A 25,535-nucleotide genomic window follows, 5' to 3' on the forward strand; every position below is an offset into this window, starting at 1 on the left:
AAGTCTTCAGCTATTATGTTTTCAAGTATGTTCTCTGTCCCTTTCTCTCTGTCTTCTCCTTCTGGGACCCGTATAATGCGAATGTTAGTATGCTTGATATTGTCTCAGAAGTCTCTTAAACTGTCCTCATTTTTTAAAATTTGTTTTTCCTTTTTCTCTTCAGCTTGAGTGTTTTCCACTGCTCTGTCTTTCAGTTTGCTATTCTATTCCCCTGTATCATCTAATCTGCTGTTGATTCCTTCTAGTGTACTTTTATTTCAGTTATCCTTCAGCTCTATTTGGTTCTTCTTTATATTTTCTAACTCTTTGTTAAACTTCTCACTGTGTTCTTCAGTTCTTCTCCCGAGTTCCTTGAGCATCTTGACCACTCCCTGTCCTTTAATATTTTTGTTGTGAAAACATCCACAATGTTTTCCAACTTTGTTTTAAACAACTACAGGTTCTCACACATTTCTCTCTTTCAGGTCCTCTCTCTCCATTTCTCCCTCCCCATTCTGATACAGAATAAAAACAGTTCTCTTCTCTCAGGATCTGGCCTGGGTCTCTGCACAAGCCTCCTGGGAGGTCTTGTTGTCCTTGACCATGCCTCCCCTTCTTCTTTTCCTCCTCCTGAAGTTTCCCTTTTGGCCCTGACCCTTTCCCCATGCCCACCCACTGACCCACCACCCACTGAGACTGAATGCAGTTGAGTTGAGTGCGTGGAGCACTCAACTCAATTGCATTAAGAAACAAGGTAATCCCTCTCACTCCTGTTGTGCCTGTGACTCTCTTTATAGTGTCAGCTGCTGTCACTAAAAACTATTGCTTGCATTTGCCATCCATTCCCTCCATTCCATGGCCTAGGTCTTACTGGGCTCTGTCAAGGGCCATTTCCAATGGCTTTTTGGCAGCCCAGGCAACTCTATCAAGACCCAAGTGAAAGAATAAATAAATCTGTTAGATTTTTTAAATCGGCACCAACATTAAGTATCCATTCATCATATTAAAGGAGATAAAATATTTTAAGGGCTTTGACAAAGTGGGAAGTAAATTGTAGATGCAAAAACAATCATCTGTTAAGTAGCAAAGCTGGGCGAGGGTGGGAGTTCAGAAAGTTAAAATTGACTTCTTGTTAAATGAAACCCCTACATGTTTCCCTACTTCAAGGGAAAGAAATCCAACATTACATTGGGATATATTAATTATTATGGAATGAAAAGATTATGATTAATGAAAAATCATTATGCTAAATTTATTAGTCATACTTCGAACATATACTCCAGTTTTTGATCACTCTGCTCTTAAAAGAATATAAGGGGCTTCCCTGGTGGAGCAGTGGTTGGGAGTCCGCCTGCCAATGCAGGGGACACGGGTTCGTGACCCGGTCCGGGAAGATGGCACGTGCCGCGGAGCGGCTGGGCCAGTGGGCCATGGTCGCTGAGCCTGTGCTCTGCAACGGGGGAGGCCACAACAGTGAGAGGCCCGCGTACCGCAAAAAAAAAAAAAAAAAAAAAAGAATATAAGGAGCAAAATCTGGAGAGTTCCCAAAGAGAAATGGTGAGAATCACTAGAAGCCTTAAAAAATTCATTTAGGAAAAGCCACAAGAGTTGTTTTTATTGAAACTATCTTCAAGAAAATAAAAGGTGTTGAGAAAATATTATTTGTTTGATGTTTTATATGCAACAAGATTGAACAAGGAAAATATGCTTAGATTTTTCTTTAGAAATTGATTGGTTGGTAGTATGAGCAAAAGAATACACAGATACTAAAACTGGCTGGTAAGAGAGGTGGTCTTTATTGATAGGGACATCCAGGGAGAAACAGGTAGCCTTGTGTTGAGTATGGCGGGCCATCAGAAAGCAGGGCTTCCTCAGGTTCTGTAGCTACCTCCACATTCCAATTCTAGGATTACAACTTGAGACCAGACACTCTGAGTCCTTCCCATGGTGCTATTGTTGAGTCCCAGTTACTGAGATTTGAATTCTGACATCTCAAATTTTGTTTCTGCCTACATGACTGTCAAAACTTAGGGATGATAAAAAGGCTTTCTGATTTCTGAAGGGACACTCCCAGGGAACTTTATCTCAACTGTAAGACTCAAAAATACTCATCCTTTAGCCCAGTTTAAAGCCCATTTATTTTCATTTGTTTACTTCGTTGTTTGCTTGTTTTTAGTTCTAAAACTTCTCTGGACCCTCCTCTTCCTCTTCATAGCAAGCAGCGTCTCCCCCTACTTGCTGCATCTTTCCTTCAACCCAGTGGATCACCAGGGTCTTCATGGCTGATAAAGAACTCTTCAAGGGGGCACATTGTAGGCGTCATTGTTTACTTTCTTGTAGGTTCTGCTCTTGTGATTTTTATGCTCCTAGGGGACCCTTCATAGTAATCCAGCCTCTTTAAACTATTATTTTGTTTTGATTCCTCTAGGTAGCTTTGGAGGAATGTCTAGCCATTGTGGAGACCCAGATGCATTTCTTTTCTATCTTTCCTTTTAAAGGAGGCAGTAAGAGGGTTCTTTGTGAGAAAATGCGCCAACTGAAGACTGTGATGCATCAACCCTTAGAGAAGAAGGGACCTGCTGAGAGGGGAGTGAATGAGCAGAAGACTCAGGCTGAGAAAGCAGGATTCTCCTCTGTGTCCCACAGTGGGTAAGAGACTCTTTGTTCAGAGACTTCTTCTGTCAGAATTAAGTCATTGCTATCGTAGCAGCTTTCAGGGTCTGTATTCAGGCTTTGTACCTTAACTGTAGTGCTTTCTCTTAAGACCTTCCTGGAAATTCTTTAAAGAAAAGTCTATAGTATTTTTATTTTATTTTATTTTTTAAAAAAGGTCCACACACACACACACACAAAAAAAAAAAAAAAAAAAAAAGGTCCACAACGTGGAACCAAGTTGTGTTTGATTTTTTTTAAGATTTTTTCATGTGGACCATCTTTTTAAAAAGTCTTTATTGAATTTGTTACAATATTGCTTCTGTTTTTTGTTTTGATTTTTTGGCCGTGAGGCATGTGGGATCTTAGCTCCCTGACCAGGGATCAGACCTGTACCCCCTGCATTAGAAAGCAAAGTCTTAACCACTGGACCACCAGGGAAGTCCCTGTGTTCTTATTATTAATTACTTTATATTATTCAGAGTAATTTGGTTTTATTCTAACTAATAATGCATGTATTCACCAAATATATGATCTCATGGGTGCTTGAGATTTCATGGAACTCTTCCAGTCACTTGAGTAGTGTCTCTTTTCTTAATTGATGGGAACACATACGAATCTCCTGTTACCTGAGATGTTTTGATGGTGAAAGCTGACCCACATCAGTGCCTGAGGAGGTAGACTTATACAGAGGCTCCTCCATCTCCACCCCATTCTCTTGGAAGCAGATGACCCTGGTTTCTAGAATGGCAATTTGGATAAACTCAACATTTTAAATTTATTTTTTATTGAGGTAACATCGGTTTATAACATTATATAAATTTCATGTGTACAATCTTATATTTCTACTTCTGTATACACTACAGTGTGATCAGCTCAATTTTACAAATAAGCTTACAAAATTGCCAAATAATGGCCTGTTGGCTAGATTTGTCAGTCTGTCTTTAATGGCTGTTTGCCTATAACTTTTGGAAAGCATTCAATTAATATGGGGATAATCTGTTATACAGTTACCTGTGAGCACCAGTTACTGAAATACTAAATCATCACTAACTTGCTTAGTGGTTGAAGTGCAGCTTTGGAGGTGGTTAGATTTTGCTTCATACTCCATTGGGTCACTGTCAATATGCACCGCTTAAATTTCACTGACCCAGAGAATAATGTTAGAGCTAAAATAACCTGAGAGTTATTTTAGAACTGAGAACACTCAGGCCCAAAGATATGGTTGCTTGATCACAGTTGCACAGTAGCCTTCAGCAGAAATAATATGAGAATCCTGGGCCCTCAATTCACAAAGCCTACACTCACTTTGTCAAACGCATTGAAAAAATTTATATTCTTGTGATCATTCTTTTTAAAAAATAGACTTTATTTTTAGAGCAGTTTTAAGTTCAGAGCAAAATTCATGGAAAGTACAAAGAGTTCCCATATACCTATCCCTTGCCCCGCACATGCATAGCCTCTTCCCCCAGTGTCAACATCCTGCACCAGTGTCGTATATTTGTTGATATTTGTTGCAATTGATGAACATCATTATCACCCAAAGTCAGTAGTTTACATTAGGGTTCATTCTTGGTATTGTACATTCTATAGGTTTTGACAAAAGTATGATGACATGCATCTACCATTACAGTATCATATAGAATGACTATTCACTGCCCTAAAAATACTCTGCTCCACCTATTCATCCTTCCCTCCCTTTTAGTCCCTGGCAACCACTGACCTTTTTACTGTCACCATAGTTTTGCCTTTTCTAGAATGTCATATAGTTGCAGTCATACACTATCTAGCTTTCTCAAACTGTCTTCTTTTACTTAGTAATATGCATTTAAGATTCCTACATGTCTTTTAATAGGTTGATTGTTCGTTTCTTTTAAGAACTGAAAACGATTTCATTTTCTGGATGTACCACAGTTTATTTGTCTGTTCATCTACTGAAGAACATCTTCGTTGCTTCCAAGTTTTGGCAATTATGAATAAAGCTGCTATAAACATTGTGTGCAGATTTTTATGTGGACATAAGTTTTCAACTCATTTGGGTAAATAGTGAGGAGTGTGGTTGCTGGATCATATGGTAGGAATATGTTTAATTTTGTAAGAAACTGTCTTCAGAAGTAGCTATAGCATTTTGCATTCCCACCAGCAATGAATGAGAGCATCTATTGCTCCACATCCTCACCAGCATTTAGTGTTGTGAGTGTTCTAGATGGTTGCCATTCTAGTAGTATCTTATTGTTGTTTTAATTGGCAGTTCCATGGTGACATTGATATTGAGCATTTTTATATGCTTATGTGCCCTCTGTATATCTTCTTTGGTGTCTGTTCACGTCTTTTGCCCATTATTTAATTGAATTGTATGTTTTCTTATTGTTGAGTTTTGAGAGTTCTTTGTGTATTTTGGATAACAGTCCTTTATCATATGTCTTTTTCAAATATTTTCTCCATGTCTGTGATTTGTCTTCTTACTCTCTTGACCATGTCTTTTGCAAAGAAGAAGTTTTAAATTTTAAAACTTGGTATTATATCTAAAGGGTCATCACCAGCAGCAGAAACTAACACACCATTGTAAAGCCATTATACCCCAATAAAGATGTTAAAATAAATAAATAAAAAGTAAAAAAAAAAAAAAAGGAGTCATTACCAAACTCAAGATCATCTAGATTTCCTGTTGCATTATCTTCTAGGAGTTTCATAGTTTTGTGTTTTACATTTAGGTCTATGATCTATTTTGAGTTAATTTTTGTGAAGGGTATAAGGTCTGTATCTAGGTTCATTTTCTTTGCATGTGGATGTCCAATTGTTCGGCACAATTTGTTGAAAAGACTATCTTTTCTCAATTATATTGCCTTTACTCCTTTGTCATAGATCAGTCAACTATATTTTTGTGGGTCTGTTTCTGGGCTCTCCATTTTGTTCTGTTGATTTGTCTATTCTTTCACCACTACCACACTTTCTTGATTACTATAGGTATATAGTAAGTCTTAAGGTTGGTAGTGTCTGTCCTCTGACTTTGTTCTTCTCCTTCAATATTATGTTGACTCTTCTGGTTCTTTCGCCTCTCCATGTAAACCTTAGAATCAGTTTGCCAATATCTACAAAATAACTTGCTTGGGATTTTGACTGTGATTGCCTTGGGTCTTTAAATGAAGTTGGGAAGAACTGACATCTTGATAATATTGCATTTTCCTATCCATGAATATGAAATATCTCTTCAGTTATTTAGTTCTTCTTTGATTTCCTTCCTCAGAGTTTCGTAGTTTTCCTCACATGGGTCTTGTACACATTTTGTTAGATTTATACCTAAATATGTCATTTTGGGGGGGTGCTAATGCAAATGGTATTGTTTCAGTTTCCACTTGTACGTTGCTGGTATATAGGAAAGAAGCTGACTTTTGTATATTAACCTTGTATTCTGCAACCTTACTGTAATCACTTATTAGTTCCAAGAGTTTTTTGGTTGATCCTTTCAGATTTTCTACATAGACAATAATGTCATTGCAAACAAAGACAGTTGTATTTCTTCCTTTCCATTCTGTAAACCTTTTATTTCTTTTCCCTATCTTATTGCATTAGCTAGGAATTCCAATACGATGTTGCAAAGGAGTGGTGAGAGGGGATAACCTTACCTTGTTTCTGATCTGAGTGGAAAAGCTTCTGGTTTCTTACTACTAAGTGTAATGTTAGTTATATGTTTTTTGTAGATATTCTTTATCAAGTTGAGAAAGTTTCTTTTTATTCCTATTTTGCTGGGAGTTTTTTTTTAATCATGAATAGGTGTTGGATTTTGTCAGATGCTTTATTTTGCATCTATTGATAAGATCATGTGATTTTTCTTCATTAGCCTATTGATGTGATGAATTACATCAGGTGATTTTCAAATGTTGGAGCCAGCTTTGCATGCCTGGAATAAATCTCACTTGGTGTGTTGTATAATTCTTTTTATACATTGTTGACTTCAATTTGCTAATATTTTGCTGAGAATTTTTGCACATATGTTCATGAAAGATATTGGTTTGTAGTTTTTTTCTTATAATGCCTTTGTCTGGTTTTGATATTAGGGTAATGTTAGCTTCATAGAATGAGTTAGAAAGTATCTCCTCTGCTTCTATCTTCTGGAAGAGACTATGGAGAATTGGTATAATTTCTTCCCTAAATATTTGGTAGAATTCACTAGTGAACCCTTCTGGGCCTGGTGCTTTCTGTTTTGGAAGGTTATTAATTATTGAATCAATGTCTTCAATAGATATAGTTCTATTCAGATTGTCTGTTTTTTCTTGTATGAGTTTTGGCAGATTGTGTTTTTCAAGAAATTGGCCCATTTCCTCTAGGTTATCAAATTTGTGGGATTAGAGTTATTCATAGTATTCCTTTATTATCCTTTTAATGTCCATGGGATCTATAATGATGTCCTCTCTTTCATTTCTGTTATTAGTGATTTGTGTCTTCTCTCTTTCTTAGTTAGCCTGGCCAGAGGCTTATTGATTTTTTCAAAAAAACAGGTTTTATGCAAAAAAATTACCTAGATACATTTTAATTGTTATTGTGATAAGTGCTATTTATTATTTGGAAACTGGCTGAGAGTAAATAATAGACCTATAGAATCCAGAATAATAAATGTGTTTCAGAAAAGAGCCTTGTTTTAAAAGTAGAATTAGCTTCATTTATATCTCAGTGACCCCTGAAAGTCAGAAAAGAGGATGCATGGTACTGATAAAGATACTAGGTTGAGAGTTTGAAGCCAAAATTTTTAATGATGGCTCTTCCACCAACCAATTACGGGGGTTCAGATATATCCCCCCTCAGCTTTATTGAGATATTTTTGACATATGTCAAATATCTTTCTTATTCTTTCTGAGCCTCAATGTCTTCATCTGTAAAATAAGATGAAGTCCCTTCCTGAACTAGTATTTTATACCTCTTGATGGACTAGGATGTTAAAGGGTCTGTTATCTTAGTAAATGCAGCCAAGACTGGGCCTTGGCCCCTGATGTATATCTGTGTGTCGTGTGTGTGTTTCTTACAAGGAACACTATGCTAATATTATATCCTGAGATAGAGCTGAAAGAGCAGATAGGAGAAGACGCATCTTCTTAGTTGGAAAAAGAGAATAACAAGAAGAAGGATGGAGATGATGGTGGTGGGATGGGAATGGGTAGCCAAAGTTGGTGTGAATGAGAAAGTTAGAGGGAACTGAGTGTAAAAAATCCAGAAATGACAACATTGAAACTATTGGATCACTAAAAATAGTAATTAGTAAGAGTTTATTGTGCACATAAAAACAGCTCATGAACTGGGAACTCTTAAACGGACAGTTAGAATGAGGCTCAGAAGTATATTGTTATAAGATAGCTTATATAGTAAGAATGCAGAGACTGTTGATTATTTACAATGATTTGTTATAGCATTAGAGTTTTCCTAATGATAGAGGTTTGGTTAAAACGGGCCACCTCATGCCAATTTGGGGGAACAGCTTAAGTTTTGTTTATGATTTTCAAAGGCACTTACGAGATGCAGCCCAATGTAATTTTTTCTTGTTTTGCAGATTAGGTTGAGTTTAACTTCAGTAATTTTCTTAATACTATAATCAAAGATTTCATTGTCATTATCTATTTTAAAATCTGTGTCATTATATATAGGAGTTCAATCTCCATCATCTGAGTCAAACCAAAGGGTGCAATTAAAGAGTGAGTCCAGAACATGTCCTAAATCAAGTCCAGTACCATTAAGGTTTTCTATGCATAGGGACAGATTGCCAGCAATGAAGTTTACAGTGATTACAGGCCATCCTTTGGCTTCTGAAGCTTCCTCTCAATGGCAGATTAATTGGCCATCAGTATTACCTGAATGGCCAAAGGATGGATACTAAATCTTTCTGTAAGGCCATTTTTCCTGTCATCCAGGTATGTGTAAAACCTGGTTCTAATATTAACTGAGAGTCTCCCTGAGCATTTAAGTGGCTACACTTAAATAATAATAACATAACAATCATTTTGATTAGTAAAGGAGGGTATGCATTGAATGGTAGACCTTAGTGGGTAGAGAAAATCCCTAACAGAAAAAGGAAAATGAGTTTGAATGTTTTGTGTTTGTAAAATAGCAATATCACAATAATTGTTATAAAAATAAGTCCTAGAAGAGAATGGGGAATCCGGCAGAATCATGTTCTGTGATCTTGGGTGTAAGCTGTCTACCTGATGTTGTCATCTGCTTTGAGCGAAGATTTTTTTTTTCCTGGAAATCTTTCATTTTAAGTCAGCTGAAGGTTGACAAGTTCAAGAGTCTGGTGGTGGTGTGGGGAGGCATCTCTTCAGTTGAGAGACATGGATCCAAGTTTCAATATCCTGTAATTTAACTGCTGTGTGAGAAATTTTGAAAAACCTGGTAGGCCCCTTTCCATCAAGGTTCAAGTGGAGTTTTTCACTGATATCTCTTCCAGAATACCTAGTCTCCAGGTTCCAGTGTAAGGGATACAAAGTCCTCATCAGACCAAGGATCTCTGAAAGTCTCCTTAACCTGTTGACTGTAAGCTTTTGAATATTGTATTAGTGCCCTACAGTATTGGGTCATATTAGAATTTACAAGGGCAGGATGTGCATGGGGTTCTCTTATCAAAGGCATGGGTTGTCCAGTGGTGATTTCACAAGGGTGTTAATTTATGCTTCCCAAAAGGTGTTGACCTCATTGTCATGAGGGCTGAGGGTAGCACTTTAGGCCAAGGTATTCCTGTGTTTTCAGTCAGCGTTGCCAATTTATATTTTAGAATGCCATTGGTACATTCAACTTCCCTAAAGACTGAGGCTGATAGGGACAATGATAATGCCATAATGTTTGAATAACCTTGGTTAGTTGTTTTAAAACCTGTCTAGTGAAGTGAGTCCCTCTAATATTTGAAATTTCATTTGGAATTCCCCACAATGGAAAAACATTTTCTAATAATTTCTTGACTACAATGTTGGCATCAGCTTTCCAACATGGGAAAGCTTCTATTCCTCTAGACACACCATTACAAGTACATATTGATAGCCCCTAAAGGAGACAATTGAAAAAGTTTAATCGTAAATATTCAAATGGTCCAGACAGTGGGGGAGCAGGCCTTGGAGTTACGTTAATGGTTTTACCCATGTTATATGATTGACAGTTTAAACATTGATTGTAAACATGTCTTGCTAATTTAGAACAACCATATCACTAACATTTTTTCATAATTTGAGTCATTTTGTCAATTCCATTGTGGGTAGTCTCATAAAGTGCTTGCAAGAGTGGTAGTTTGAGAGATTCAGGAAGCACCGACAGCCATTTGGGCCCTCTGAAAGTCCTCTTTTTTATGTTACATATTCGTCCTTCTTCATGACACTTTTGTATCTTTCAGCATCAGATCCAATTTTTTGCCTATTACACAAATTGTCTTAAGTAATCTGATTTGGCTCTACCGTGGACGGTAGGTTGTGGAAATTCAGGAAAAATGGCTATGTGCCATTTTATGGAGTTCATTTAAATTACAAAGTTTTGGTACCTTAGTAATTTCTTGAGTAGTAGCCTTAGCATGAAAGTCAGCCATCACATTTCCCTGGTATTCAGGGTCTGATCAGTGGGTACGAGCCTCAGTTTTTATGACAGCAACTTGTGAGGGCAATAATAGTGCAGAGAGGAGGTCAGCAACCTGAGGTCCATTTTTATAGGTGTATCACTGGACTTAAAAATCTTCTATGTTCCCAGAGCATACCAAAGCCATGGACCACTCTGAAGGCATACCTGCTATCAGTGTAGATATTTGCAGTTTTTTCTTTTGCCAATTCACAGGCTCAAGTGAGGGTAGACAGTTCTGTAGGTTGAGCTGAATTAAACTGAGGAAGGGACTCCTCTTTCTAACAGTTCGTGTTAAGTAGTTACAGTACATGCAGCTTGGCGTTCCCCTTCAGAATTTGTGGCATAGGAGCCACCAACACAGAGTACTAAATCTGGGTTGGCTAATAGGGTTTTCTGTAAAACTCATCTAGGAGTTAGATTTGGGGAGCCAAATTCAGCACCATTGAGTCTCTCTCTGTCAGGTAAGCGTAGGAAGGTAACAGGGTTTAAAGAGCAGCACAAAGAATGCTCAGATTAGGAGGCAGAAGTAGAGTCTCATGCTAATCTACTAGCTAAGAAATGGTGTGCACGCTCAATGTTTAGCAAACTCTCTACAACATGAGGAACCTGTAAATTTAATTCACTTCCCTGAACAAGTTTCCAGGAGGATCCCACAAAGGAATTTAAAGGCTGCAGCTACTGCCTTTAAACAATTTGGGTGTGCCCGGGCCACTGGACCTAATTGTAGGCTATGGGTCTATTTTTTTCCTCCAGATTTTTGCATAAGAACTTCCAAAGCCTGATTATTACATTCCTAAACAAATAGCATGAAAGGTTTAGGGTAGTTGGCGGGTTGGGGGCCGGGGGGCGGGTCCCAATGCAGGAGGATTTTGTAAAGCCCGTTAGTTTCAGTAAAGACTTTCTCATATTTTGTTTCCCAAGGAAGAGGTTCTTGAGTGTTATTTGTAGTCAATTCCTACATAGAGTGGAGTAGCTAACAAGGAAAAGTTAGGGACCCTGGCTTGTCAGTATCCTGCAGGTCTGAGGAAACCTCTAAGTTCTTAGTCATAGGTTGGGTTACGTGGGGTGGTACTTATTCTTTCTGGAGACAGAAAGTGTCCTTTTAGAGATAAATCATGACCTAGGTAATGTACCTTTCCTTGTGAAAACTGAAGTGTATCTCACGAGGCCTTATGGCCTTTATAAGCCAGTCGTAACAAATATTTTGAATTAACTCCTGAGTTCTCTCTAGATGAGGAACACAGAAGTAAGTCATCTGCATATTGAAGTAGAGTTTCTGAGATTTTGCAGTGTGCTTAAATCCTTAATGCATCTGAAGCAGCAGTAATAATAGTATTTTTCTGTACTTATATTACATTTGAGAAAGGCTTTTATACGTAATAGCTCATAAATGTTTACTGAATGTATCATTTGCTAGATATCATGTTAGGCACCTGGAATCAATAAGATCTGGTCTCGGGCTTCCCTGGTGGCGCAGTGGTTGAGAGTCGCCTGCCGATGCAGGGGACGAGGGTTCGTGCCCTGGTCCGGGAGGATCCCACATGCCGCGGAGAGGCTGGGCCCGTGAGCCGTGGCCGGTGAGCCTGTGCGTCTAGAGCCTGCGCGTCCAGAGCCTGTGCTCCGGAACGGAAGAGACCACAGCAGCGAGAGGCCCGCGTACCGCCCAAAAATAAATAAATAAATAAGATCTGGTCTCTTCCATGGAGAAACTCAAACCGGTGGGGAAGGAAAGTATACGAATAGATAGCTTCAACAGAACACTCTAACTGTTCTAACCTCTGGGTGTTTTGGAAGCCCAGATGAAAAGAGTGTAGGACAAGGCCATCTCTTCCTAAGAAGCTGTCACCCATTGAGATGAATTTCTGAAGACAATCCCATTTCACAGACCTCCGCACAAGTGAGTGCAGGGTCCTTCTTAAGGAAAGGGTTTTCTGCGTCAATGGAGAATCCATAGGCTCCCTGAGAGGACACTTAGGACAGGAACACAGGGAGAGATGAGTGGAGGTTTCCAAGTACTTCTCTTTTCCATTATTGAAGAACTGTTTACTGAGAGCCCCCTCTGTGTTTGCCTGTGTGCATAAGATGAATAAAAAACTCCCAGCACTGAAAGAATTCTTAGCCTAGTAACCAGTATAGCTGCTTAATGACATGAGAATTGTTGGACAGAAATGTGAATAAAGTGTAGGGTGGGTTAAAAGGTTCAAAGGGGGTTTTATGCTACTTGACCTGCCCTGATCCCCATTCAGGCTCCTTCCAACACCAGGATTGCCTGTTCCAGACCAGCGACCCTGGGCCTCAGGCAGATTTTCGCTTCTCAGAAAACAAATAGCACCTGTGCTTCCTGCTGGCACAATACAGACAACACTGCCTGGGTCTCCAAGAGAAAATGGTGAAATCAGAAGCCGTTGGTTCTGCTCTGGCACATCTGTAGAAACACAGAGGATGTCAAGTTGGTCTTATAAGTTCACCATTACCAAAGTAATGAATGATAATCTGTCTTCATTTTGATAAGTTAAATGCTTTATAGGCTTTGCTCTACTCATCCCAATATTTAAAATAAATTTCAATCCTGACTGTATTTCTAAAAAGGCAAAGAAGCTAAATGACTCTCACTTTGCAGATAAAGGAACTGAGGCACAAAGTAGTAAAGTGACTTCTCAAGTTTGCGGTGGGAGGACAGAGTGCATTGGGCTTGCTGATTCCTGCTCATACATCTAACCTCTTTGCCTCCCTCAGGAACAAGATAAACTAAAACCTTCTCTTCTACTCTTCTATATAACAAATAGTAGTTATATTGGCCAAGATATCATAGGATTCTAAATTAATTCAGAACATTTTTTGGAGATCATATTTTTCAGATCATTCTTTTGAACCCTATGGGCAAAACTGTAGCAGTTACACTGGAGAATACAGAAGCAATAGTATATAGCGATTAAATTAAGGGCTTGAGGATGTCTTGCCAATCAAGCCTTGGCTGTCTATGGAAAAGGCACAGATAGGTCCATTCTGGTGAAAGAAGAATCCCGCTGCCTAGACAAGTGGTCTCTTCTCTCACATAATGATTTTCCTTTCAACTTTTCAATTAACACCTAGCTTTGTTTACTGTATTGAAATGGATTATAAGCTGAAGAGAGGGACTGGGAGCAGATTTTACAGTAGAATTAGAGAAGAAAGCCATTTTCAGAAGTATAGGGCAAGGGGAAAGATGATCTTAGCAGGGGTCTTTTACACAGAGAAACACTTCATTCTCTTTACACATCATTCTCTCTACCACATTCTGGTCACTAAACACGTGCTAGAGTTCAGCGTGGAGGCTCTTTCGGTGAAATTCTCAAAGCACCTTCTGCTGAAGCGCCATAATCTATCAGTCACCCCCTTCCACCCTTAACTGTTTCCTTCCCACCTTAGGAAATATTCCTTGATCCAGGATCAGGCTCGAGAGTTGACCCACCTGCGGGAAAAGATGAGGATTGGGAGGGCTGTCTCTTCCCTTCTCATCCAGCACGTCAAGAACACAGTGAAGACCTTTGAAGAGCTCCTCAGCAGTAATAAGATTGACTGCTACATGGAGCAGCATTTCCGTGAGCAGCTGGCCAAGGGCAACCAGCTGGCAGAGAGCCTTGCCAGCAAGTTCAACACAGGTAATCTGGCCCCAGGCCTCAGGAGGGCCTTTAGTCCCTCCCAAGGACCTACGCTCACACAGGCCCACACTCATCCACGAGTGACTTTTCAATCTGGGGTCCTGCTCTGTAATCACCATCTCGGGGCCAGAGTAAGGACTGGCTGGTTAGGAGCAACAGAGCAGCACACAGGGTTGAGGATGCCATGATGATTACCTGCTCCTCCATCTCTCATGGAATATGGCGGCTATGACAGGAGCTATCAGTGGGGGGACGGCATTTATCTGAAACTAATTGAAAGAGAGGTGTAGTAGGGGCAGCTGGTTGTCTTGAAAAGAGCCCTAAACTAGGAATCTAAAGACTTGCTCTAGCCTGTATGTGATCATTACTAGTTCTGGACATATTCATATTCCTTTTGATATCTGTTTCCTCACCTAAAAAATGAGGTCAAATAATACCAGCCCCTAAAGTTTGCATGATTGTTCTTAGGACAAATAAACAATATTAATCAGAGTACTTCAAAAGAATGATAAAAGGGCTTCCCTGGTGGCGCAGTGGTTGAGAGTCTGCCTGCTGATGCAGGGGACACGGGTTCGTGCCCCGGTCCGGGAAGATCCCACATGCCGCGGAGCGGCTAGACCCGTGAGCCATGGCCGCTGAGCCTGCGCGTCCGGAGCCTGTGCCACGCAACGGGAAAGGCCACAACAGTGAGAGGCCCGCGTACTGCAAAAAAAAAAAAGAATGATAAAAGAATCTTGCTGATTTGGGAATGATTTAGGTGCTCTGTGTAATAGTACCTTTTGTGGAATATTTATTTCAGGAGCCTTTTACATAGAATATTGCCTGGAGACCTGAGGGCACATAGTGAGAGCAGGCTTGAGGCCACTGTGCAGGCTCCTGGTGGCAGATGCAGAGGTGGGACAGGGATGTCTGTCACCTCTACAGAGGCAGGAGTAGGTTCTGCATGAAAGCTGTGATGGGACACACAGACATGGGACTGGGAACCAGCCTTGTGGCAGGACTTGGAGGCTCTGCCTGGAGTGGTCCAGAGGCCAGCTGGACATGATCTGTGGGAAAAGAGACATTTTCAGCTTTTTACTCTGACTCAGGGCAGAGCGAGTAGAGATGATGATCTTCACGGTGGGTTCAGGAAAGTCTGCCAGACAAGTTCTCTAAAGACTCCACCCAGTGTCTCCTGAGAAAATTCAGAGTATCCTGGACTTGAGAGTCAAGCAGCTTTGTGTCTCTGATCCCAGAGAGAGAACCCAATGTGTGTTTGTATTTGGTAAATGAGAGCTGTTTAAATTATGACTGATCCTTTTTTAAATTTGCTTTTCAGATGACTGTATAAGTAAGAAGAATCAAAGAGAACAGGTGCTGCGGGACCTCAGGTAAGTCCAAATTTTCAGGGGCTATGAAAGATATAATCTGGTAAAGGATCCAGAGCGAAGGCCAGAAGATCAAAGGAGCAGGAGCGCTCACCCTCCATAAAAACCAAACAGCTGATTATATCATTACGCCATTATGTATCCTGAGCGACAACGTGGTCTCATTTCCTATTTTTTAAATTTATTTTTCTTTTGGTTCCAAGTCTCGTATTAATTCACTAATTTAGTAATATAGAGCTGCTCTAGCCTAACTCTCCAGTCTTAGGAGTCTCCTGTACTCCCAGGGATCACCTCTGATTTCCCCTAGATCTTTAAAAACTGGAGTGAGATTATACCTGATATCTTCAATTGTGACTCAACGAGTACTGGCAGGTGTTAAATGGCTACAAATTTTCTTTGAAAGAAGAAAGATTTATACTATAAATATGACATAGATAGATTTATACTGTGTATAACTATACTTAGGGAAGGAGGTCTAGAAACTACAAGATGCCCAGAAGGCAACATTGCCTCAGGAAGCAGTTTTAAATACTATTCAGTGGATTATGTCACAGAGTATGTTGAAATCTTATGGGCCTGTGGGTGTCTTGTGAAGGAACTGTTAAGTGTTACAGAGCCTGACGGGTCTTCTCTCTTTCTCAGGATGTTTGTGGCCAAGGCACTGGACACTGTTGTTCTCTCCTGCCTCCCAACTCTCTACCCCCAAATGGAAATGGATTGTTTGGTTTCTTCCCTAAAGGAACAGTCTCCTTGACTCCTGGGGCCTCCCCTGTGAGCCCCCAGGTCAATAGAGCTGTGGTGTTCGGGTGACTTTCACTTTTCCTTCTGTCTTTCTTACCCCCTAGTATCTTAAGGGAGTTGCAGAAGAAGGGTAAAATGACAGAAGTCCTAGAGACCAAGCAGGATGCCCGGCCCCAGACTAGGCCCCAGACCCGCTCCAGCAGCCATGCCCAGTCCGCTGCCCATCGCTCCCCTAGCAGCACCTCTCCGCTGTTTGATGAGCAGGAAGTGCGCGCTGCAGTGGATGTGGCCAGTAAGTATGCAGAGAGCCTCCAGTTTCTGGGTGCTCGCTTATTTGTCTAGGCCAAGGGGAGGCATCTTGGCAGCCAGACCCTGCAGATCCACTGTGATGCACCTGGTTGAGCACAGGTCTGGGGCTCGGTGCCGAGCACAGGCCCCAAGTGTGTCAGATAGCTTTTCTCCATTCCCAGTCCCCGACGTCGTCAGCCACCAGACCCCATCAGGCATGTACATGGTATTGGACTTGAGGGGAGGGGTCATGAATTGGGAACGGGAGGGGACAGATGCTCCTCATCACTGCAACACAGTCACGTCATGTTTCAGACTATGGATGCAAATATCATTAACATTGGGCCTCTGATTTTGGACTCTTTTGGGTAAACAGCCACAGTTCCTATTTTCTATTCACCACTAAATATTCTTTATCATTTGTGGATTTACAGATCCCACTCATCATTCTAATAATTCAGCTGTAATATCCTCTAAACCATCAGTAACTGGGACTGGCTGAATCCATCACCAGCATGCCCCTCTCCAGAATTCCCCAAGGAGGCCTCTTAGGCAGCCTTGCTAGGGATAGGAGGAGGAGAGTAAGTTTAAAATCAAACCTTCATTTTCTCCTGCTAAGCCTTCTCTTTATTTTCCCTGCTGAGAAAAGCATTTGAATTTTTAGGCAACTGTATGAGTCAGATTTTGGTGTGAACAACCAGGGACCAGGAAACCATCCTTAGTCCCTGGCTATATCTGCTTTTTGTTTTGTTCTCTTGTTTTTACCTTAACTGTCTGTTTTAGGCATGAATAAGCCATAATGGGTTTTGACCTGGTACTATTCCTGTTTCTCATTTTACCCTGAGAAGCAAAGCAGCGTAATGTTTCCTCACGAGTATAGCAGCCAAGGGAAGACAGGAAGTACACCTTTATTGAGCACCTATCATGCTTGTATTATTGACCACTACACATATGTTGCTTCATTTAATCAGGACAGCAGTCCTCTTAAGTTGGTGCTGGTGTTCTGATTTTACAGCACGGCTAAGGACACTGAGGCTTGGTGAAGCAAGGGAACTTACTGAAGACAGCCCAGCTTGGGGTAACGTTCACTGTGAGCCTGCCTGACCCTAAAGCTTAGACTGTCCAGTGAACTGCAGCCTCAGCATTCAGGGACCAAGCAGGGAGGGAGTCACTCCATTGCACACCTCTTTCTGTAGGCTTCTGGAGCGAGGGTTTTCCCCATTCCACTCTTTCTGCCCCTATGCCCCACACAAAGGCCTAGCCTCTGCAAAGGAGACAAGACCCTAGACACATTGCACTTCCACCCATGAATTTATAAATGAATGGGGTGCCCTTGATATGTATGTGACATCATCCAAGGGCCTATGGGAGTTTTGAGTGCATCCGTGGACCATAGGCACTTGGTTCCACCTCAGCGCAGCCCTGAGGGACAGCAGGAGAAAGGCAAATACACCTTCTCCTTACCTGCAATTCCTGCCACTACTTGTAAGAATGACCACATTTAAAATGTGGCTGCTGGAGTGGCACTCTCAAAGTACTGGCCTTATTTTCTGTTATTCCTATCTTTTCTGAGGGAGACTGAAGCCCTTCTTTTTCCCATCTGAAGTCATTATTTTCTCAGAGGGGCAATGGCTTATCACTACTCCTTCTTTGCTTTTGGGGTCAAAATGTCTAGGGTAGTTAACAAATGGTGTGTGGCAGCTTCACTGTGAGGCTGAATTCCTCTCACAGGAGGCTCTTCTCTGCTGCTTTCCACATGCTGTGTAGGGCACGCTCCCTGTGTTGTGTGGCCAGGGGAGAATGGGACAAGAAAACGCTGATCACTGTTAACTGACAGACTTGAACCCTCCTACACTCTTAGCTGAGAGTAAGTTGATTTTCTGGGGAGGAGATAAAGGGGCTTTGAAAGGGGTTGGGAATCACATTTTGAATGAGTTCCTACTTTAAGTGAGGCTCTGAACTGAAGGCTTTACTCTTTATTTCACTGTGATGTTAATTACATCTGGTATTATGTAAACTGGGGAAGGATACTGACTTAAGTAGGCAGTTCCCTAGAGGAACTTGGCTTGGTTGAGGGAAATAGGACTTCACTCCTCCCTGCTTAGAGGAGAAACCCGACTACTCTGTGGACCTTGATAATAATCCTTGAAAGGGGCGACTCTTGAACTTTTCTCTGAATTATGGCCCTGCCACCTAGCCAGGTTTTTTTCTAAAGGGAGCCAGCAAAGGACATGATGATGTTCTCATAGGATCATTGAGCTGTAAGATACCATATATTGTTTGGTTCTACAATCCCCCATGCAGAAATACCCAGGTCATTCTTTGGACGGGAGCCAGACAATCAGCTATATTTAAGAATTATTTTTACAGTCTCATGAGCCATTCTGGGTGGGATGCAACTCACCACTTGCCACTCAGACACTCCTTCAGCCTCAGAAGGCGTTCAGAGTAAGCTGAGGCAGGAGGAGTGGGAGCCACCCTGTCTAGGTTTTCTGCACATCTGCCAGAAGTAGAGACAATTTTCCCTTCTTCATCCTCTTCCAACAACCCCAGTACAGAACAACCTCAGGAAGGACTAGCTGCTCTGTTGCTGGCAAGAGTATAGACTGTTGGGTGAGTGGATCACCTGTTCACAGACCAGCAAATTGCTTCATCTCCTTAGTCTCATGACTTATACGATTGGCAATGAGTCCTGCTGTTGGAGGAGACATTTCTGAAGTACCTCCCTGGGAACATTCCAGCATTTGGGGATCATAGAGGGAGCTAGGAGAGGGGCCCCTGTACTTTTCCTGCGTGTGCTCTGTGACCCTCAGACACTACATCTAACAACTACTTCTTGATATCATAGGCCAGGGATGCCAGTAACCTTGGGGTGAAATTTATGGTCCTTGAGAAATGAGTTTTTAGCTGATACTCAGCACTAGGCTGGGGGTCACTGATATCCACCTTAGTCTTCATTCCACGAATTACTGCATTACTTTTCTAAGGCTGCTGTAACAAAATATCACAAACTGGATGTTAAAAACAACGGCAGGGGCTTCCCTGGTGGCACAGTGGTTGAGTGTCCGCCTGCCGATGCAGGGGACACGGGTTCGCGCCCCGTTCCGGGAAGATCCCACATGCTGCAGAGCGGCTGTGCCTGTGAGCCATGGCCACTGAGCCTGCGCATCCGGAGCCTGTGCTCTGCAACGAGAGAGGCCACAATGGTGAGAGGCCCGCGTATCGCAAAAAAAACAAAACAAAACAAAAATAAAAATAACAGCAATTTGTTCTCTCACAGTTCTGGAGGCTAGGAGTCTGAAATCAAGGCATCAACAGGCCATGCTCCCTTTTCCTTGCCTCTCCCTGACTTCTGGTGGTTGCAGGAAGCATCCTTTGCCTTGAAGATGCATCACTCCCATTTCTGCCTCCACTGTCATGTGGTCTTCTCCCCTGTGTATCAGTCTTGTTGGATTCAGGGTCCACCCTAATCCAGTATCATCTCATCTTAAGTAATTATATCCATAAAGGTCACAGTCTGAGGTTCCAGGTAGACATGAATTTTTGGAGGATACTATTCAACCCAGTATAATTATTTTTAAAACACTTCATTTCTGACTCCTCTGTTTGTTTCTCACTCATATTCCTTTCTGGACAGATGTGAGCCCAGCCACTCCTGCTGATTCAGGTTCATTGCCCAGCAACCATTCAGAAGCCATGTCTGCTCAGCCCTTCTATCCTTTGAGTGGCACCACACAACTGAGTGGGACACCAGACCCTGGGCTTCATGGCAGCAGCGGCCCATGGGACGAGATGAGGCCTCAGAAGATGAATGCATCTGGGAACCTATCCTCCTTCTCCTCTTTATACCAGCCCAACTCCAAGCCCTCTGGTAAAATACAAAGGAGAAGTTGGTGAAATAGAGCCCATTGACAGGAATGATACATTCCTTTCCCGGCCAGATGGTTTTTTGTTCCTCTGTTAGACCCTGGCTCACAGAAAATGGGTGAGAAGATGAAAGGCAACATCCCGTGGGTCAGCCAGAGAATGAAGTCCCAGCTCAGTGTTGGTGCTTTCTACGTGCCTCTCCCATTTCCCCTACCTAGGGACTCACTCTGGGCAGGACAATAAAGGAAGGCACTCTGAGGCACTCTGTAGGGAGGATGAGTTGCCTCACGTTTGTGTGTTCCCTTCCATGGGGAAGGTAGATCTTCCTTAGGTCAAGAGCTATTGCGGGATGGGAGACTGTTTCTATACACACACACACACACACACACACACACACACTTTGTATACAACTATAAGCCAGTCCTGCCTCTCAAACTTTGCCATTGGGTTTGGAGCCAGGCATCTGGCACTCAGTGGCTAGGGGTGCAGCTGTGTAGAGGAAAGCCTTGAAGCAGCTCAGTTTCTGGGATGCAGACAGTGTAACAATACAACATTTGAAATTCTCAGAGAAAAAGCTGGCCCTAAGCAAGATGTCCTGGTGGATGAAGCTAATTTTGGTCTTTCTACGCTTTCCTTTGTGCATCTTTTTCTCTCCTTGAAGGTGTTCCTTTCTCTCACTCCTCCTTCAGGTCCTGATACCTCCCCAGGCTCTTCCTTGTCACTTCTCACCAAAGGAAAACACTCAGTGTCACTCATTATTCACAGCCTGATCTAATTTCATCTCCACTTACCTTAGTCTTTCTGTCAGTGAGTGGATGTGATTGAGAGCCCAGGAGCTCTTTAAACGAAGTTGCCTGGTGTTTCCTGGGTGCCCAGTTGTGAGGAGGAAGTTGACGGAAGTATAGATATGGGCAGGGATCTTGCAGGGAGGCCCTGGGCAGAACCCCCCACCTGCCCATGAGTGACAGCCTTCCCCATTTCCTACCTCTCCCATGTCTTGGTGGTACGCAACAGGGGCCGACCTGCTGGAAAAGAATCTTGTTGAGATCCAGAACCTGCGCCAGCGCCTGGAGGAATCCATATTCATCAATGACCGCCTGCGGGAGAGGCTGGAATATGTGCTCAGCAATGCTCACCAAGGAAAAAGTAAGAAAGGCACCAAAACCTCCTGGTTCTGTCCACATCTAGGAGTCTCAAGAGGGCATATAGGTTTGCAGTTATAAAACACATTGGTGTGCAGTACTCCACTCTTCCTCACAGTCAGCCCAGAGAGGGAAGCAGGACAGGCACTATTGTCCCTACTTTACAAATACTGACCCCAAGTGACTTGCCTCAGGCAGGGCTAGTTTTCATCCTCAGGGGGCTGTCTGATGTGATGCCCATTCTTGTGACTCCTTATACTACCTGGTGCTGCCCCTGGGCTTGTGGCCTGACTGTCAAATGATAGAGCCAAGGCTTCCATGGTGCCCACTTCAGCAGAGGGAGGACCACATCCCACCTTCATGTTACTACCACATGCCCTGGATAGCACCTGCCACTCCCCCACCCCATGCAAGTGGCCCGTATTTCCACACTTTCCACCCAGGTGTTCTCGCTGGAAGACCAGTACTTCCACATTCCTTCTCCCTTGTCAGGATCAGAAAAAAGGTGACCAGAGCCCCTACAACATCACAGCAGCAGCCAATTAGGAGGAAAGACCCTGTTCTACAACTGCAGCCATTGACATGAGTGTGTGGCCCGTCATGGACTCAGCCACATCATACTATTGTCCCAGTGCATGAGGCTCCCAGGTTTTCTGTTTGGCTAGGGCTGAAACTTTGGTGAATGCAAGGAACTATATCTTTGAAAGAATCTGTTACCCAAATGTGTGACTTGACTGGGTTGTTGTTATTCCCTGAGACAGTATCAACCTTTGGCTTCCATGGTTAGAACCCAGAGTCCATGCCTCAGGTCTACAGGAAGAAAAGGGCCTTCAGGGAAGCCAGCTGGAGTTTTCAGGCCACTTCCATATTCCTCCTTTCCACAGCAATACTCTGCTGCAGAATCAAAGAGAAGAGGGTGGAGAGTACAAAAATTGCGCAGATCCACACAGCCCAATCTAGATAAGGCTGCTTCTTATGAGATCCCACCTACAAGTCCCTAGACTCACAAGCTCTAGTTGTGAATAGCACTGAGAAATTCACATTTCATATATAAATCCCTTCTCCCATCTTTGCAGGTAACCAGAGGGTCACTGGCTGTGAACTGAACACCAGCTTGGTGTCTCTTTCTCTCCCTTTCCCATTTCCAGCTGAGTGTAAATGAGGAAGGGAAAGAATGTCAGTTCCTGTCTGGAGCAGTCAGTGAAGAGAGTACCCTAAGTCCCTCCAGACTTCATTGCAGCTCTGTCTCTCCCTCCCTAGGAACTGCACAGCCAGCTCCAGATATCTCCCTTGCAACCCCTCATTCATACACTGAGAGTCACTATTCTGGCTCTGATAAGGACATCTTGTGACATGACAACAGGAGGGTCTAGAGATATGTTCTCCAGATTTTCCAGCCCTATCCAACAGCATTCGTGGATGTAAACTTGGAGGCATCAGATATTACCTTTAAGTGAATGGATCAATTTAATAAATTATTATTTTAAAATTGTTTACATGTATTTATTGAGTGTCTATAAAAAGTAAAATTTGGGCAGGAAAGAATAAAACCCAGAATGGCCTGAAATTCATAGCAAAGGTTAAAGGGAAAAATACATTTTCACTATTAGCTATCTCTATTTCAGAGAACTAGACCAGAAAGGCCGATGCTGGGAAAATGTTGGAGCTATTAAGAGTGGGGCCGTGGGACTCCTTGAACCCCATTACATGCTTGGAAAGAACAGAAAAACTATCACGTGAAAATATAGTAGCATAAAATCTGAACGTTTATAATGAAGACCATTTACCAGACCCGGGTGCACTCCCTTCAACAGAATGACAGAAGCTGCTTCTCAAAGTCATGAAGATCAGGGTTGCCTCCAGCCTGGAAAATAGCAGTTGTCCAATTTTCAGAAAGGTAGAAATAATATATTTCAATATATATAGAAGAGTAAATTTTATTTTGATCTTTTTCAAACTAAGAATGGATTGGTATTAATTAGATGACATGTAAGCACATAGAAAAGATTGGCACTGATAAGCAGAATGGGTTCACCAAGAGCAAGTTAAGCCATATTGATAACTTAGCAGGTCAGAAGAATGCCCAGAGAGCTGAGTCAAGGATAAAATTTAGGGCCATGTGCTCTATATTGGTCATGGCATTACTTGGTTTTAAGAGAACTTCTAGTTGCCAACTAAGAGACATAGTTTTGCTAGTTTTCAGAGGATGACAGAGTATTTCATGAAAAAAGGTACATGAGAAGAAAAGATTCTGAATACAGGCTCATCAAATATTGGAACAGCTGCCATGTGGAAATGAAATTAGACTATGGAGTTAGAGGACAGAATGAACACCAGCGGGTGAAAGTGACGTGAAGGCCAAGGTGGACTTGATGATGAGAGCCATTTCTACCAACTAGAACTGTCCAATGACAGAAGTAGCGTGCCTCATAGCAGAGAGAGCTCTCTGTCCTTGGAAGTATTCAAGACCAGAGTAGATGTTTCCTCATGGAGAATGTCTGAGAGTGAATCCTTGAAAGGAGAACTTGCTGAGCTAGATGCCTAAGGCACAATCCAACTGTAAGGTTCTATGATTCTTTAATCGATATTCACGGCTTGGTCTTTTAAATAGTTCTATTGCATAGTTTTTTATGTGCTTGTCTTTACTGGATGCTACCTTTCTCAGTAGGTTATCGCAAAGGCACTCACACCATCTCAATGGCTCTCTTCAACCCCCGTCAACCTCCCACAAATAAACCCAGCACATCTCCTGATGCCTCGGCACTAAGCTCAGTTTCCCTGAATTTAGGTGCCACTCTTATTTCTCTGAACCCAGATAAGTGCAGGTCACCCCAGGGGCCATTATATGGCCCTAGCTCACCTCAGATACCAATAGTGATGCTTCCTTCCACCTTTGCTTTAGATCTCAATATCAGTGTGGGTGTGACTGGGCTCACCTTCCAGCTGACTGCTTTGCAGTGATGAGAACCCAAACTCCCCCTCCTTTACCCCTTTCCAACCTGGGCTCACCAGAACACTCCAAGGAGATGGAATTCCTGAGGAGGCTGTGCTATCCTCTCAGTCCCAGCTTCAAGGGCTCAAATGGAAGGTAGAGCAAAAGAAGGTGGAGTGATAGTAGCTTTCATAGAACTGGAAGGAGAAGCAACAGGAGAACTTGTTTTTCCAGGATGAATGTCCTTCCAGATAAAGACTCCAAATGAAGTGGCCCTCATTTCATGAGCTGGAAGTGACTAGGGCAAGACAAGTGATGCCTATATTTTTAGAATCCAGTATATGTATTTTTTTTTTTTTTTTTTTTTTTGCGGTACGCGGGCCTCTCACTGTTGTGGCCTCTCCTATTGCGGAGCAATGGCTCCGGACGCGCAGGCTCAGCGGCCATGGCTCACGGGCCTAGCCACTCCGCGGCATGTGGGATCTTCCTGTACCGGGGCACGAACCCGCGTCCCCTGCATCGGCAGGCGGACTCTCAACCACTGCGCCACCAGGGAAGCCCCAGTATATGTATTTGATTGTGGGATACAATCCCAGTACTCACTGGAGGTGTTGTGTAATATAAAGGCTGTGCTTTATATTATTTTCCTAAAAGAATAACAAATTCCGACATCTTAGAAACATCTGGCCCCAAAGATTCAAATAAAGTGTCATGAGCCTTTACTGTATTAATTACAGCTGCTTGTCCCCACTATTTGCAGGAGGTTCTGGTTTGCCACTACTTTTTTGGTTTTTGCTTTAGACAAACAATGTAGGCTCTCAGGTATTTAAGCCAGTCCCAAATTCCTCATTTCTAACACCATAATAAAAAATCTAAAAAAAAAAAAAAAAAAATCTACCTCATGTGGTTGCTGGAAGCATTGAGTGAGATAGTGAGATAATGCCAAGCAACATAAGAATCACTGAACTAATGGCAATGCATATTCATTATATTTAGGATCTATCTCTTCTGTTTTGGGGTACATTGAAATGTACAAAGTGCTTTCACATGCATGATTATTCCATGTGGTGTGCGTCCATTTTTTTGCATTATCACATCCCTCTGGGCTCAATCTTCTTTGCTTTCTCAGGAGGGCACTCTTAGTCCTTCTCTTATTCTTTCAGTATTCTTTCTCAATCTAATCTCCCCTGTCTTCAAAAGAAATGTGGATACTGCCCTCAGCAACCCAATCTCCTTACATATTTAGTTTTTTGGGGAGGTAGGGGTGGGGACGGGGGGGGGACCTGTGCCACACAGCTTGTGGGATCTTTGTTCCCCAACCAGGGGTTGAACCCAGGCC

The 25,535-nt window shown here is 42.3% G+C and overlaps 1 protein-coding gene across 1 annotated transcript; it reads left to right on the forward strand.

Annotated features, from left to right (window-relative positions):
* Positions 1 to 2,175: 2,175 nt before the first annotated feature.
* On the forward strand, positions 2,176 to 23,773 carry LOC111169736 (myomegalin). The gene is made up of 7 exons (XM_030760615.2): positions 2,176 to 2,628; positions 13,627 to 13,859; positions 15,178 to 15,229; positions 16,072 to 16,259; positions 19,893 to 20,126; positions 21,137 to 21,268; positions 22,525 to 23,773. The coding sequence occupies exons 1-7, from the start codon at positions 2,447 to 2,449 to the stop codon at positions 22,614 to 22,616; spliced, it is 1,113 nt and encodes a 370-aa protein (XP_030616475.2). The 5' UTR covers positions 2,176 to 2,446; the 3' UTR covers positions 22,617 to 23,773.
* Positions 23,774 to 25,535: the final 1,762 nt, after the last annotated feature.

The sequence above is a fragment of the Delphinapterus leucas genome, chromosome 1 (assembly GCF_059928025.1).
Source record: "Delphinapterus leucas isolate spDelLeu-1000000601 "Yukka" chromosome 1, BTC_Dleu_Yukka2, whole genome shotgun sequence".
NCBI classification, from domain to species: Eukaryota; Metazoa; Chordata; class Mammalia; order Artiodactyla; family Monodontidae; genus Delphinapterus; species Delphinapterus leucas.

What these genes read in the sequence shown, in the direction of transcription:
- LOC111169736 (XM_030760615.2), top strand. Translation starts at nt 2,447, where the DNA reads ATGCATTTCTTTTCTATCTTTCCTTTTAAAGGAGGCAGTAAGAGGGTT. An exon ending in CAGGTGCTGCGGGACCTCAG is followed by an intron (nt 15,230 to 16,071) that starts GTAAGTCCAAAT and finishes CTTACCCCCTAG; the next exon opens with TATCTTAAGGGAGTTGCAGA. An exon ending in GCCCAACTCCAAGCCCTCTG is followed by an intron (nt 20,127 to 21,136) that starts GTAAAATACAAA and finishes GGTACGCAACAG; the next exon opens with GGGCCGACCTGCTGGAAAAG.